Here is a 14,094-nt window from a genome sequence, read left to right as displayed (position 1 = left end):
TTCTTATATCATCCACAAGTGGTGCACACTGAGTCTCCGATTTTCTAAGGGTGCTGAGAACATAAGTGAGCGTAACCCATTGAGTGTCGTGGATGGTCCAAACATTCGTATTGTCTATGACCTATAGAGCATGATCGGGGTCGAATGGCTGACTCATCTTTCATGGGAAAACTCTATCTTACATGGCCAGCTTTGTAAAAATATCAATAGTATAGGATCTCAAATTCTTGTTATTTAACAAGAAAAAACATGAACACATCTGAATGTGACATTAAGATCGGGTACCTATGTATCTTCTCTGCTGTTTATGAATACAGCTTCATTGTAATCCAAGAACGGAGTTTAGAAGGATGCACTGTTAGTCTCGACTGTAACGTTTTTAAATTATCTCTTGAATTCAACAAAAATGTTGTCAATCAAATGGTATTTTCAAAGGAAAGAACCGATATACCAAATATTTAAGATGTGACTTAAGGTTTGTATGAGGGAAGGTATACATAATGTAAACAAATCTAAAGTTTTAACAGAAGTTATTTTAGACCAAGAACGTTCAATTTTCTGACTTAAATTTGTGATTTTGCTGTATTCAGTTCCCAAATTTATATCATTTGGCCGATTTTTATACCCAAACATTATTACTTTGCATTGTTTTCTTTATATATTATCGTATTACTCGACTTTATATATTATCATATTATTCGACTGTTCCTTTTACCCAACACTTCAGTATGCATGTTTTGTGTCTAAAACCAACACTTTATTATATTCATATTATTTTGCGCTATTTTTTCATCCTGTGATTTTAATACCCTCCGCTTTATAATTTTGCTGCACGCTTCATTTTTATTGTTTTCTAAACCCAACTAATATTGTTTTGTTCTATTCTCTACATAAGACGCTATATTATTTTTGCTGTTTTCTATACACTGAATCACCGTATTCCGTTTTCTATACCCACCGCTATAACCCTTTGTTATACTTGAGCAGACTCGATAGATCTTCCTTCTGTACAATAGGCTACATTATTTTTGCTGTTTTCTATACACTGAATCACCGTATTCCGTTTTCTATACCCACCGCTATAACCCTTTGTCATACTCGAGCAGACTCGATAGATCTTCCTTCTGTACAATAGGCTACATTATTTTTGCTGTTTTCTATACACTGAATCACCGTATTCCGTTTTCTATACCCACCGCTATAACTCTTTGTTGTACTTGAGCAGACTTGATAGATCTTCCTTCTGTACAATACGCTATATCATTTTGCCCTTTCTGTACCTAAGACTTCAGAAGTTTTCAAGTTTTGTCCTTGAGTAACAAGAACTTTGAGAATTACATTCATCTTGAACATATACGACAGACTCATTCACCTAGCATACTTCAATTGTCACCTTACTGCTGAATTCTGACTGCATACTTTCATCTGGCATTATAATATAAAATTAGATGCTTTTTACGTTGGTCAACAAGAAGACTTATACAGGCCTCTAGTTTTGCTCCTGGTACTCACATTCAGATACAAGAAGAAGAACAAAAGAAAAACACAATATATTATCTCAGATTTTTTTAATTGAATGCACAATCAAATATTTTTCTAACAGAAACAGTCCAGAATTCCTAATACAAAGTTTTATCAGGAATCTATATCATGCGTTTGCAATATTTCATGATACATGCATAAAACATTATTTACCGGACATCATAATCAGTGGTATTCTGTATATAAATACTTAGATTATAAAATATTACTTTTATAGTTTTCTCCTTTTTTTCTCCAGCTTTATATGTCCTTCAGCAAATTCAGCTTAGTTCAGCCAATTTAACACTGATGAGATATCAATAAGTGTTCCAAAAGAGATTTTCCAATGTTCTTGTCATCTTTCAAATGACTAACTGGCACACCTTCATCAGCATTGGAAGGAAAAAGAAGCTAGATGTATCTAGAAGAATTTCTGAAGAGGTTCACCAAGGGTTTTCCCCATCTCCCAAATGATGGACATGTACAAGCACCATCTAGAAATATTTCTGAAGAGGTCCACCAGGTTTTTCCCCATCTCCCAAATGATGGACAAGCACCATCTAGAAATATTTCTAAAGAGGTCCACCAAGGGTTTTCTCCATCTCCAAAATGACAAATTAGCACCATCTAGAAGTATTTCTGAAGAGGTTCACCAAGGGTTTTCTCCATCTCCCCAATGATGAACTAGCATGGTCTAGAAGTATTTATGAAGAGGTCCACCAAGGGTTTTCTCCATCTCCAAAATGATGGACTAGTACACATCTAGAAATATTTCTGAAGAGGTTCACCAAGGGTTTTCTCCATCTCCCCAATGATAAACTAGCATCGTCTAGAAGTATTTATGAAGAGGTCCACCAAGGGTTTTCTCCATCTCCAAAATGATGGACTAGCACACATCTAGAAATATTTCTGAAGAGGTTCACCAAGGGTTTTCTCCATCTCTCCAATTACAGCCTGGCATTCTTTCTCCACCTCTTCACATTCATCTGCAAAAAAAAGAAGGTACAATGATGGAAGTGTAACAGGAACAAACTAATAATTTCATAAATTCAACTTTTGACAGAAAATCTCTGTAATGTCCCTTCTTTGATAGACTATAGTACTTACCTTCCATCAACTCAGCCAGGAATGGTATAGTCTCTGGCAGTAGGCCCAGGTAGTCCTCTCCTAACTTCTTGTGTAGTTCATCAACAGCGTTCAGAGCTCCTAACCGTACCTGTAGCCATAGATACACATGTCAGGTTTTATTGATATAAATTCTCAAGCTATTAGGCAGCCTTTCTTTTGTACAGGTAAATCTGACCAGATCTTAAAGTAACATTTCTACATAACATATTTCAAATGTCTATGTAATTAATGTATCTATGCATTTCTAACAGACTTATGTAGTACAATGACATGAAAACAGTCTGTATGTTGAGTATTATCGGTGGGAATCCCCCCAAATACCTAGTATGTAAACAACAACTCCAATTGTCATAATGCTTAAGTTATGAAAATGATGTATAGCCAACTGAGGCCTGCTTGCTTCGGGCTCACTAGGCATCTGAAAGGCAATCCAGCTTGACAGGTGCTTCACTTGACTGAATAAATGTGGCAATGATGTGTTATCTGAATCAAACAGGCCACATTTTTAAACATTTTTCAAGAGTTATTATAGCTTAAAGAGGAATATAGAAATGTTCCTTTTAACATCCATTAGCCTATTAGACCCCTACCTGTCCTCTGTACAGGTAAAATTTAAGATAAACAATACCTTTAGATATTAATAAAATTTCATAAAGTTGTTCACAGAATAAGTATATACCACTGTACCATCGTCATGGTTACCATGTAATGCTGTTGAAAAAAGTGATGAGTCAATTTGTGAATGTCATATAGAGGATAATCCACATCAAAGCTATCAGCAGTATCCTACCTTTGGCTCCTCATGTCTGGTCTTCAGAAGGATCTGGTAGTTCAAGGTTTTCCACAGGGAGTCGTCCTGTATGGCTACAGCCATCTGTACTAGACAGGGTACTAGGTGATGATCCACACGCTTTCTGTACAGATTCTCACTCCGGCCAATATTGTCCAACTACAAACATAGCATAAACAACCAGATGTTTTATAAAGAGTCATTGTATGTTTTCAAATGCATTTTTTTTCCACAATTTTTTAATGTCTGAAGAGTAAAAACCTAATTTACTTCTTTTCATTACTCTCTATATGCAGTTGAAGTTTTGACTTTTTAATATTAATGAAAATTTACTTTTCAATTTCCCCGTAATGAGAAATTTAACATGAAGATATTTTTGGGGATATTTTCGAAAATTCAAGAAAACTGATCATTGGGTCTATAATAGAATCACTACAGAAGTGACCTAGTCTTTCAATCAATCTTTGTATACCTAATATAGAGTGTTTGATGTATCCAGTGTCCATATGAGTAAAGCAACCATAGAAAGTATCTAAAAGTTTCCTTACAGTCATTTGAGCAAGTCAGGTTTTTAACACTTGTGACCCTCATGTGATGAAAAATTTCTAATAAAATACCAACCTGGTCTACTAGTGGTTGCATAAGGCAGTCAAAGCGCTCCTTGTTGAGGAAACCCTCTGTGTCATACAGGAAACACTTCTGGAGACAGTCAATCACATGGACCAGCAGCTGATGAGACATTCGACGATACTGCTTTCCCTTCCCAAAGTAACCCTTACCTGTAGACAAACACATGTAATCAGGATATGTATTAAATACACGTCTTTAATTTAACTGTTTTGGCAAACAAATGTGTAAGTGTTTCTGTCAGTTAACATTTTCAACTGGTAAAAACTTGGAAAGAAATGACACAGATTGGGACTGAGGCTGACCTCTGAAAATTTGGCATTTGTAGCTCATGGGGTCCAGTAATGCCCGGCTGAAAATAAGATGACTGACTATTGCTTACTTGCATTATTTATACAAGGTCAATTCACATTACACATTTTAAGTATTAAATGTTACAAATTTTAATACATATGAGAAGGAAATCACAAACAATCCTTGATTTATTGCGATTTATTTGACAAAAACTCTGAAACTAAGTACTCTGAGGTCTGTCTATAAGGATGATCCACTCAAATTTCAAATGCTTTCATTATTAAAGAATATTTCTGTGCCACCAGGACTATTTCAACAAGAAAATGAAAGCAGACATCGTTTAGAGAAAACTGTACCTACAAAGTGAACAAATACCTTGTAGTTACATCATGGACTCGTGAGAAAGGAGTTGGATTACCATGAGGGACAATCGTGCACATGTCCAAACATAAGTTATTCCAATGTTTCTTAACATCAATTTCCACTACCGAGTATCTCTGTAAATCCACACATCAAACTTCATTGTACAGTTGTAATGCATTGGAATACTAGTTTGTAGGTGCATTACCTGTTTTGGATGAGTTATTTAGGTCCAGGAGGTCAGCAGCATGTTGTACAAAGTGTCCAGCAAACAGGGTAAACAGACTCTTTAGTTTCTCTGCTAGACTGTAAATATATAAAGTAACCTTACATTTCTAAAGAATTGCAGAATGTTTTGTATACTCAAATCAAAGTGTGACTCATATGAGCTGACCAAGTTATGTTATTGCTTACGACAGGTATTTATTGAATCAAATATAAAAGACAGTCAATGTACTATGTATAATAATATTCACCTGACAGATAGTCTGTAATATACTTTCTTTAATCACTGGATATGCAAGATACACAAAGCCTCGGTTCTGACCCACATTCTACACCTTTAGGTAGAATTTCCCTATCCCACATAGCTACATATGAAATTTTATTATAAATCCTGACTTGTGTGTATAAGTATTTGTCACCTAGTCTATATAATACTGTAATCTTGGCTGAAGTGTATCACTCACCTCTGAGCTAGTCTGTAAAATACTGTTACTCTTGCCTTGATGTCAGATTCCCTGGTCCCCCAGTCATAAAGCTACAGAAAAAACAACATCAAAATAGCTTAACAGTGCCATGTATTTCCTTAAAGAGTCTGCAGCATGTATAAAGTGTTTCAAATAGATTAAAAAAGTTTAAGCCTTCATAATTCATGATAATTACCTTGAGCAAAAATGGTCTGAATGTGGACTCTGACAGCTTCATCACCATGGAGATGATGGTCTGCATAATGCTGCCCTCTATCAAGGTCATGTCACTCTCTTCCACCTGTAAATCAGATTTAGCAAATATTACTGCAATCATATTCCTTTCCCAAAGAACTGTATGTGACAACCTCCTAAAAATGTCTTTTCTTGTGTTTTTTTTTATAAATTTTAGTTCCATATCAAGCACATACATAGAAACACAAACGAAATATAATAAATAGCAGTGTTCTGAGTACGGAAAAAAATCAGCTGGGCTAGACAGGGATTCGAACACTGGACTTCAGGCTGTTATACAAACGCTCTAACAAATTGAGCTACCTGTTTTAAAGAAGTGTCCTGGCTCAAATTGCTACTGTTATATCCACACTGAAGTTAAAGGGAGGTTACTGTATATACGAACAACCACAGTGCAGTGGGACAGGGATCTTCAAGGTCTCAAAATTTCACCTGACACTTGAAGTCAACAGAACAGACAACAATCGACTTAATTTTCACTTTACAAAATTTTATATCATCATATGGTAGAGAGTACTACCTTAAACTGATTTATAGAATCGGAGCTATTGCCTATTAAATAGAATGTAGACATATTTTCTGATCTATTATAACAATTGAAATCAATGATGACTAGGGTATACGTGTTACTTACATCTGGATGTTTGGCTCGGAAGTCCAAACACACAAGGAAGAAAGCCTGGAGCTGTGGCAGGTTACTAGTGAGGTCATCACGGCTCATATTGGCTATATGGTCCTCCAACAGGGACATAAGGGGCTTCACACACATCTACAAGGATAAGTTAACAATGACATACGTATGTATAACACAAGTGTAAAATAACAGTCCCTGAGCACTTTTGCATCTTCAGGCTCTTCTCGAGGAATGGCAATGCACAGAAAGGTCTAGATATAGGACAAACAGAAACATTATTTTTTTACTGACTATAAGCTTATTTACAATATAGGTTAATATTTAAATCTCTCAATTCTCCAGCTTAATAAACTCTGACTGCATATAAATTAGCGCATACGCAATAAAAAAACGCACACCATAGAATATGTTCGTTACCAACTGCATTCATACGACCATATATGCTGTCAAAATGCAGGTAAATCCTTATAAAAACATCTTTAACACAAATACATGTAACATATTTTTCATTGAAATATCTGTTTGTCACAAAGCCTTACCAGATCGTTATTGGAGAAATTTTCAAAGCAATTGCTGACAGATGGAAGCATGACACGGAATGGCAGTACTGTTGACAGCGATGACCTGTAACGGAGGAAAAGGAAAACTACAGCAAGGTATCTTCAACAATGTGTACACCATATTAATATAGCAAAATATTTAGAGAAAACAATCTCATTATTACACAGTAATTCTACAGTCAAAAGAATTTGGATGTTGAATAATACCTGGTATTTTTCAGCCGTTGTTGTGTCTGTGGTTTCTTCATCACATCAAGTTCCGTGTCCAGAGCAGACAGACAGCACACCTATATAAGTAAAAAAACAGGTGTTCAAGTTATAACTCTTAGGGCCTGTTCGTTTATGCTTTATCCGTTTATAAATGTTACAATTTCAGGTATAAATCCTGGCAGACCTGCAAATGTTTATGCTGGCCTTGCAAGGCTCGCCTGAAAGCAGCATCAGATTACTGGGTCCGACCTTATTTAATAAACGAACAACTGTGGTCCGACCGGTTTGGCCGTTTAAATGAAAACAGCCTTAGTCTACACCAAAACCAGAAACAGAACTACAAAAGTATGTTTTGAAGTATCAAACCAATGTATTTGTTCCATATTCTACTTATACATTGGTGTTGTCTTGTATAAAGAATCTTGAATAACCAAGAACACAATACATGTACATACCTGCCAAGTGACCCGATTTCGTCGGGTGTAACCCGAGATTTTAGCCTTTCACCCGCTTTTATAACTTCACCTGCCGGGTTACGATTTTGACCCAGATTTCGTCAATTTCACCCGTTTTCATCCGGAATCTTTTCGTATATTAGAAGTTACCGAAGTCACTCGGAATTCTCTAGACTTTTCCATCCTTCTTCATAAGAAAGACGATCTATTTTTTGTTTTCGTTTCTCACCAACAGGTAAGTTGCGAGTTGTTTATATACGTACTAGAACGGTTTTTCCAAATGTTTATACAAATACCGTTGTTACTGAACTTGCTGGCAACTCATTAGTCAGGTGTTTTAACAAATAATAGAGTTGTTTTTACAATTGTATTCACGTAGAATAGATCGTATTTTGAAGGTAACATTATGTCTTCTTGAAGAAAGAAGTCATTATCGGGACTTGCGGCTCGGGACTTGCATATACGTCTCTGACTATAGTATACACGAAATGCTAAAAGAAAAGATAATTGTTCACATATTGTAGGAAAATGAGTTTTAGTGTATAAAGTCCTGCGGTCGTGGACCAAACGCTGCATTCTGCACTCTAGTCTTTTAAATTACATATTTCAGTTTGATCTGGTGCTTAAAACGACGTTACTAAGACATTCAAAAACACGCACAGGCATTTGATGATTTGTTTTTGTCAATCAAAATTATCCTAACAATAAGAGTTCAAACCCTACTCGTATAAAACTGATATTTTATATGAGTAGGGTACAACTTCTTATTGTCAGGACCATTTTCATTGACAGAAACAAAATGGTATTTTATATGAGCAGAATGTGACATGTTATTGTCAGGACCATTTTAATTGACATAAAAAATGCCTGTGGAAACACAGTATCATATATATTATTATGAATTAATTTCATAAGTTGTGTTGTTGACAAACCTTTTTATTTTTCAGCTTTGAATTTGGTATTGTGGATGAGGATTACAGTAGCTAGATCTGCTGGAAGAACAGTTCAATGAATATAGAATGTAACTTAACATCATTAAAATATTTAAGTTCTAATTTAATATCTCTTTTTCTTATATTTGTTGCGAAAAAAGCCGTCGCGCACTATGACCCTTCTTTTTATTTCCAAAAGAGGGTCATCACCCTCTTTTAGTATGTCCGGGGTTGGCAGGTATGCATGCACTTCCCTTTGTGTTCTTTGTCTTCAGCCTTACCTGTAGAATGATGTCCTTGATGTAGGGACTGAGGAAGTTCGAGAGGTTTTCCACAACCTTTTGTAAAGTTGTAACCACACTCATCAGGAACAGCTCATTTCTACAACAGATGTCAACACAAATATTATCTCTGATCTTTATTTTTTTTTAATCTTTCTCAACAACAGAAACAAGTCACCATCATAAATGCATATTAATTACACAGCTGAAAACTATGAAGAGTTAAAAAAGCTGAAAATTCCTGGCAAAATGTACTGCTATGCCATGTATGGAAGAAAAACAAGTCCAAAGAAGATCATTGTCCTATGTATCACAGCCCAAAAACAGAGTGGAGATATCACTATTAGACAAAGGCATGACTGCTCAATTACATATCATCAAAGTGATTATAAGTCAAGGGCGACACAAGAAAAAATGTACACTTGAAAATCTAAGCAAAATTTAACTTTTACCTTTTTTTTGCCCTCCAACATGGGAGTGATAAGTACACATTATACCATGTATAGCAACTACCTGTGAAAGGCTAAATTAACGCTTGGCAAATATAGATTTTACCGGGGGAAGGGCAAAAGTAAGACAAGGCAAAGTGTCCCACCATACAACACATAAAAATGAGACAATAAATACTACATCCCGAGTCAGTTGCTATTGGATGTAGTGGACCTTCTTTGACACCAACAGGAGTCAACTTTCAAATCTGTACTTACGTTAGCAACGTGTCGTGGTTTTCCAAACAGGTGATGATTTGAGGCATGAAGGACGAGAGATGGGCGATGACATGGATTCTGAGAACTTGGGAAATCTCAGCAATACAAAGTAAGGCACATGCTGACAGCTGTAGGTTATCTCCCCTCTCACTGAACACGCGCACTGCAAGCTTCAGAACCTATTGGAAATAGTGCAGTTTTGACAATGCAATGAATTAATTTTTAATAGAATTTATTCATTTGACTACAAAATGATATATATGATAATTAATTTCTCCTACGTATACACCAGTGGGTGTAGGATAGAGCTATCTTCTGTCAAGTAGTAGACACGTATGGTTGTAACTCCATCAGTTAAGGGCAAGTCACAACGGTAACTATTGTATGACATCACATTTCCTATTCAGACTGAATAATGTATCATACAAGAGCAGGGAAGCTGGTCATAGAAACCAGTGTTTTTTCACTGGACAATTTCATTTTACATCATTTTTGACAAGAAATGGGAGAAAAAACCCAATCCACATGAAGAAGTATGATTCTAGCTTTATAGGTTACACTTTACTATCGTTTTCGTTTGTGTCCAAAGCTTACCTTGATGAAGGTGTGTGGGTTGTTCTCCCCCAAATGACGACACAAGAGTTTAAGTCCGTACAGAGCCGTCTGAGCATTGACAATGGTCTCCTCCACACCACCCGCGACCAGACAGGTCCTTTCTATAATACCACGGGTCTTGTCCACAAGGGGCAGGAGCAGGGATACCTAAACAACACAATGTCTTTATTTGAAGTCTAATAAGGCAAAGAAACTATAGCCAGGAATGTCTCCCCATTTTAAATCTTAACTTTATACAAGTTGATATTAAACATAAATCTTATATGTATAGGGATTTACCTTGATTTACATATATTTTTTTTTTTCTTCCAACATCTTTATTTGTTTTTTTCACATGTTATTTTACAAAAGACAGTACAAAACACAACTTGCATACACTCTTGCTCTCGTACTATGGATATTTAAGGAGAATTTGCGAATACCCATCCGAGGTGCGCATTACACATGTAGTACCTGTGTATTTGTGACTGTAACGGTCTGGAGTTGGAATGAATTATTCGAAATTGGTTAATACACATCTCGGGCGGCGATCAAATTAGGTACAAGTTATAGGTGCATATATGGATAAATATACAATACTTGGTAAATAAGCTATGGTATCATTAAGTTAAAAACAGTCTCCATTTGATTGATTTACATATATTGGTAGAAGAACATAAATTTTGCTCTCATTTTTACTAAAATTTATGTTCTTCTACCAATATACCTATGTGTTTTATTCTTGGTAAATACAAAGAAGGTATCTGTCTCTTGTTGTGTGTTTTATGGCCTTTAATTTCTCTTAAAGTTGGAAAGTATATGTGCTTTCTGGAGGGTAAAGGCAACGATAGAAGGTAAAGATACATGTACCACATGTGCTGTGAGGGTGTCCTATTTCTGATGACGATAGAAGGTAAAGATATATGTACCACATGTGTTGTGAGAGTGTCCCATGATATATATACCTCATGTTTTGTTAGGGCCACCCGTTTCTGATGTAGGTTGGTATTGAGCAGCTCCAGGGCCTTTCTCTGTACATTCGGGAGACTGTGGTCCATCAGCGAGGATACTACCTCCACAAACATGTCCTCCGGTAACAAAGTCACAACCTATTGCAAGTCATGCCAAGTAATTAGATTCATCAACCAAAATCTATAGGGTTATGTATCAAGTAATCAAAATCACAAAATTCCAGCATGACAAATTCCATTTAGCATATCAATGTATGTGATAAATCCTCACCAAGACTTAACACACACAAAGAGACAAACACTTAACATGGTTTTATCTACAATATTCTTACCTTCTCTAGTAGATCATATACTTTGTGTTGAAATGCTCTCCAAAACCTTGCTGTTATAGTTTCTTGGTAAGTGTCTGTTGCTTTGGAAACCTTAGACAGAAACTCCAGGATGGTTTGAAGAAGACCTTTAAACTTAATCAGTAGTGATGCATCTTTACAATTTGAAACCTGCAAAGGAGGTTGAAGAGAAATATGAGAGATGTGTAGAATGATAAGTATTACCTGTACAATAAACACCTGGTTGGTGTACAGAGAGATAAGAAGTGTTACCTCTACAATATACACCTGGTTGGTGTACAGAGAGATAAAAAGTGTTACCTGTACATTTACACCTGGTTGGTGTACAGAGAGATAAGAAGTATTACCTGTACAATAAACACCTGGTTGGTGTACAGAGAGATAAGAAGTATTACCTGTACAATATACACCTGGTTGATGTACAGAGAGATAAGAAGTGTTACCTGTACAATATACACCTGGTTGGTGTACAGAGAGGTAAGTAGTATTACCTGTACAATATACACCTGGTTGATGTACAGAGAGATAAGAAGAGTTACCTGTACAATATACACCTGGTTGGTGTACAAAAAGATAAGTAGTATTACCTGTACAACATACACCTGGTGGGTGGACAAAGTGATCAATAGTATTACCTGTACAATATACACCTGGTTGGTGTACAGAGAGATAAGTAGCTCTACGACTTTGTACTTGAAGTGCCGCAACTGTTTGGCAGAATGAACCTTCACGTTGTATATCTCTGTGTCTTCTTTACGCAGCTTTCCCAGTGAATGGGGCTGAGCCACCCGCTGAGCTAGCTTCTCTATAAAGAACACATACAGGAAATTTTGATCACTCATTGTTTCACAATATCAGATTATAAATGGAAACACATATGTTCAGGTATTTTTTTCTTTTATTTGGAGTATTTTCTTTCCTATATAGGTGATGAAGCTATAAAATACAAGTGTTGCAGGCTTAAAGTTACTTCCCTTGTCAAGTTATACATCCAACTAATGATGCTGTGCATTTATGATTACTAGATGGCAAGAATGGTAACATTTAGAATCGGCACTGGATAGGCCCTGAGTTCAATCTCTTTTGTTTTGTTTTACTTTTTCTTTCAAGTGCATGAATTTTGAACAGTTGAAAATGACTTTGATTTTTTTTTCATATTAGCAACAATGCTAATACAATTACAAAGGTTTACCCACTTACACTCTCTGCAACCACGGAATGTGTCATAGCAAACTTGAAGTCAAGCTGTTAGCTATTTCATTGATCTTGGTTAAAAAACCCACACTTTTGCTATGCTGATACCTGTGCTTTGAAGATTACACAGGAGAACACCCGACTTTCAAGCCAGTCACTTTTTCCATTATGCTAACATGAGATTCTTTTGATCAAAGTATCAAACTAGTCTTCTAGTCTCATCCACAAGGTTGCAAACATGGAGCCTTCAATTTTGTCATGAAATATTCCAGGGGTGCAGAGAGTGTAAGTGAGCTTAACCCCTGGAGTATAGAGGATGGTATCTAATACATACCCTCTGTTTTATCATCTGGAAGTTCCCCAAGATACTTGATGGCTGCTGTGGCGAACTCCAGTTGTGTTGTGACAGAGAACTGACCAGAGAGTTGTAAACAGAACTCCATATCCTTGGACAGTATCTACCAATTACACATATTATAGTATATTACTATATCTGTATAACATTATAAACTGTTAAATTTTGTATAACATTATAAATTACTAAATTTTGAGTAACATTATAAAATTACTAAATTTTGAGTAAACATTATAAAATTTCAAAATTTTGAGTAACATTATAAATTACATTTTTTTTGTGTAACATTATGAATTACTACATTTTGTATAACATTATAAACGGTTACATTTTGAGTAACATAATAAATTATTACATTTTGTTCAATATTATAAATGACTACATTCTGTATAACATTATAAGAGAGTATGCTTGGATTACTTATCATCCAGATATATAAAGCATTCCTACTTTAGTCAGTAAAAAAATATGTAATCTGTTTAAGTGAAAATCTCTGAAAGTATCTGGCAAACCTCAGCAAAATAACAGGATTTTTTCGTGAATATAATGATATAAGATATAAATACAAAATGTAAGGCCTACCTCACGCTCAGTGGCCGGAGTATCGTCACTGGACTGTGTTCCTCTGGTAACCAGGTGAGCGACCAGTAAGAGAAGTGTGCGCCACAGGTAAAGGTCATCACCCACAATCTTAACGAGTTTGGTGAATAGCATCAGACGACGATGGTCAGGGATGTGGGAGTAGGCATCCACGAACACTCGGATAACCATGGTGATTACATCCTCCACCTTATTGGACACGCCTCGGGGCACCTTGGTCCTTTGTTCACAGGCCTGCGAAAATCAAACACCCAAATATTACCCCATTTATCATGTATTATACTCAAGACCATTGAAATTTAATTTACAGCAGATTTGTCAGCATAAATAGTTTGAGAGTAAAAACAAACAAGAGGCCCATGGGCCTTAACGGTCACCTGATATATTTATACAGAGAGTTGATTTTGTTTTTAACATGAACAGAAATATTATTCAAAGTGACAAAAAACAATAAAACCACCTTATTCAATATCTAGCATACAGATTTCAGACTAAAAAGGATTTGAAACTAGCACCTCTGATTCTTAACAAGGAAAATGAAGAAATTTTAGCACACTGACTCCTTTGAGCCCCACCCTACAGCCCTT

The 14,094-nt window shown here is 35.9% G+C and overlaps 1 protein-coding gene across 2 annotated transcripts in view; it reads right to left on the bottom strand.

Moving 5' to 3' along the window:
* Positions 1-1,562: 1,562 nt before the first annotated feature.
* The window catches only part of LOC110466626 (HEAT repeat-containing protein 1-like), a 34,631-nt gene continuing 22,099 nt past the window's right edge, over positions 1,563-14,094 (bottom strand). For both annotated transcript variants that reach the window (XM_021523235.1, XM_021523234.1), the window contains 18 exons: positions 13,490-13,741; positions 12,887-13,010; positions 11,994-12,163; positions 11,341-11,508; positions 11,003-11,146; positions 10,038-10,205; positions 9,444-9,622; positions 8,737-8,836; positions 7,066-7,145; positions 6,838-6,922; positions 6,299-6,433; positions 5,606-5,710; positions 5,410-5,480; positions 4,929-5,026; positions 4,061-4,218; positions 3,440-3,598; positions 2,629-2,737; positions 1,563-2,507 (listed from right to left, as the gene is read on the bottom strand). In XM_021523235.1, coding sequence (XP_021378910.1) covers positions 2,419-2,507; positions 2,629-2,737; positions 3,440-3,598; positions 4,061-4,218; positions 4,929-5,026; positions 5,410-5,480; positions 5,606-5,710; positions 6,299-6,433; positions 6,838-6,922; positions 7,066-7,145; positions 8,737-8,836; positions 9,444-9,622; positions 10,038-10,205; positions 11,003-11,146; positions 11,341-11,508; positions 11,994-12,163; positions 12,887-13,010; positions 13,490-13,741 — 2,394 coding nt within the window. In that variant the 3' untranslated portion in view covers positions 1,563-2,418. The remainder of the gene's footprint in view (positions 2,508-2,628; positions 2,738-3,439; positions 3,599-4,060; positions 4,219-4,928; positions 5,027-5,409; positions 5,481-5,605; positions 5,711-6,298; positions 6,434-6,837; positions 6,923-7,065; positions 7,146-8,736; positions 8,837-9,443; positions 9,623-10,037; positions 10,206-11,002; positions 11,147-11,340; positions 11,509-11,993; positions 12,164-12,886; positions 13,011-13,489; positions 13,742-14,094) is intronic.

This window comes from Mizuhopecten yessoensis, unplaced genomic scaffold (genome assembly GCF_002113885.1).
Source record: "Mizuhopecten yessoensis strain PY_sf001 unplaced genomic scaffold, ASM211388v2 scaffold11139, whole genome shotgun sequence".
NCBI classification, from domain to species: domain Eukaryota; kingdom Metazoa; phylum Mollusca; class Bivalvia; order Pectinida; family Pectinidae; genus Mizuhopecten; species Mizuhopecten yessoensis.
Note: the sequence above shows the minus strand (reverse complement) of the source record. Positions and strands in the feature narration are given on the sequence as shown.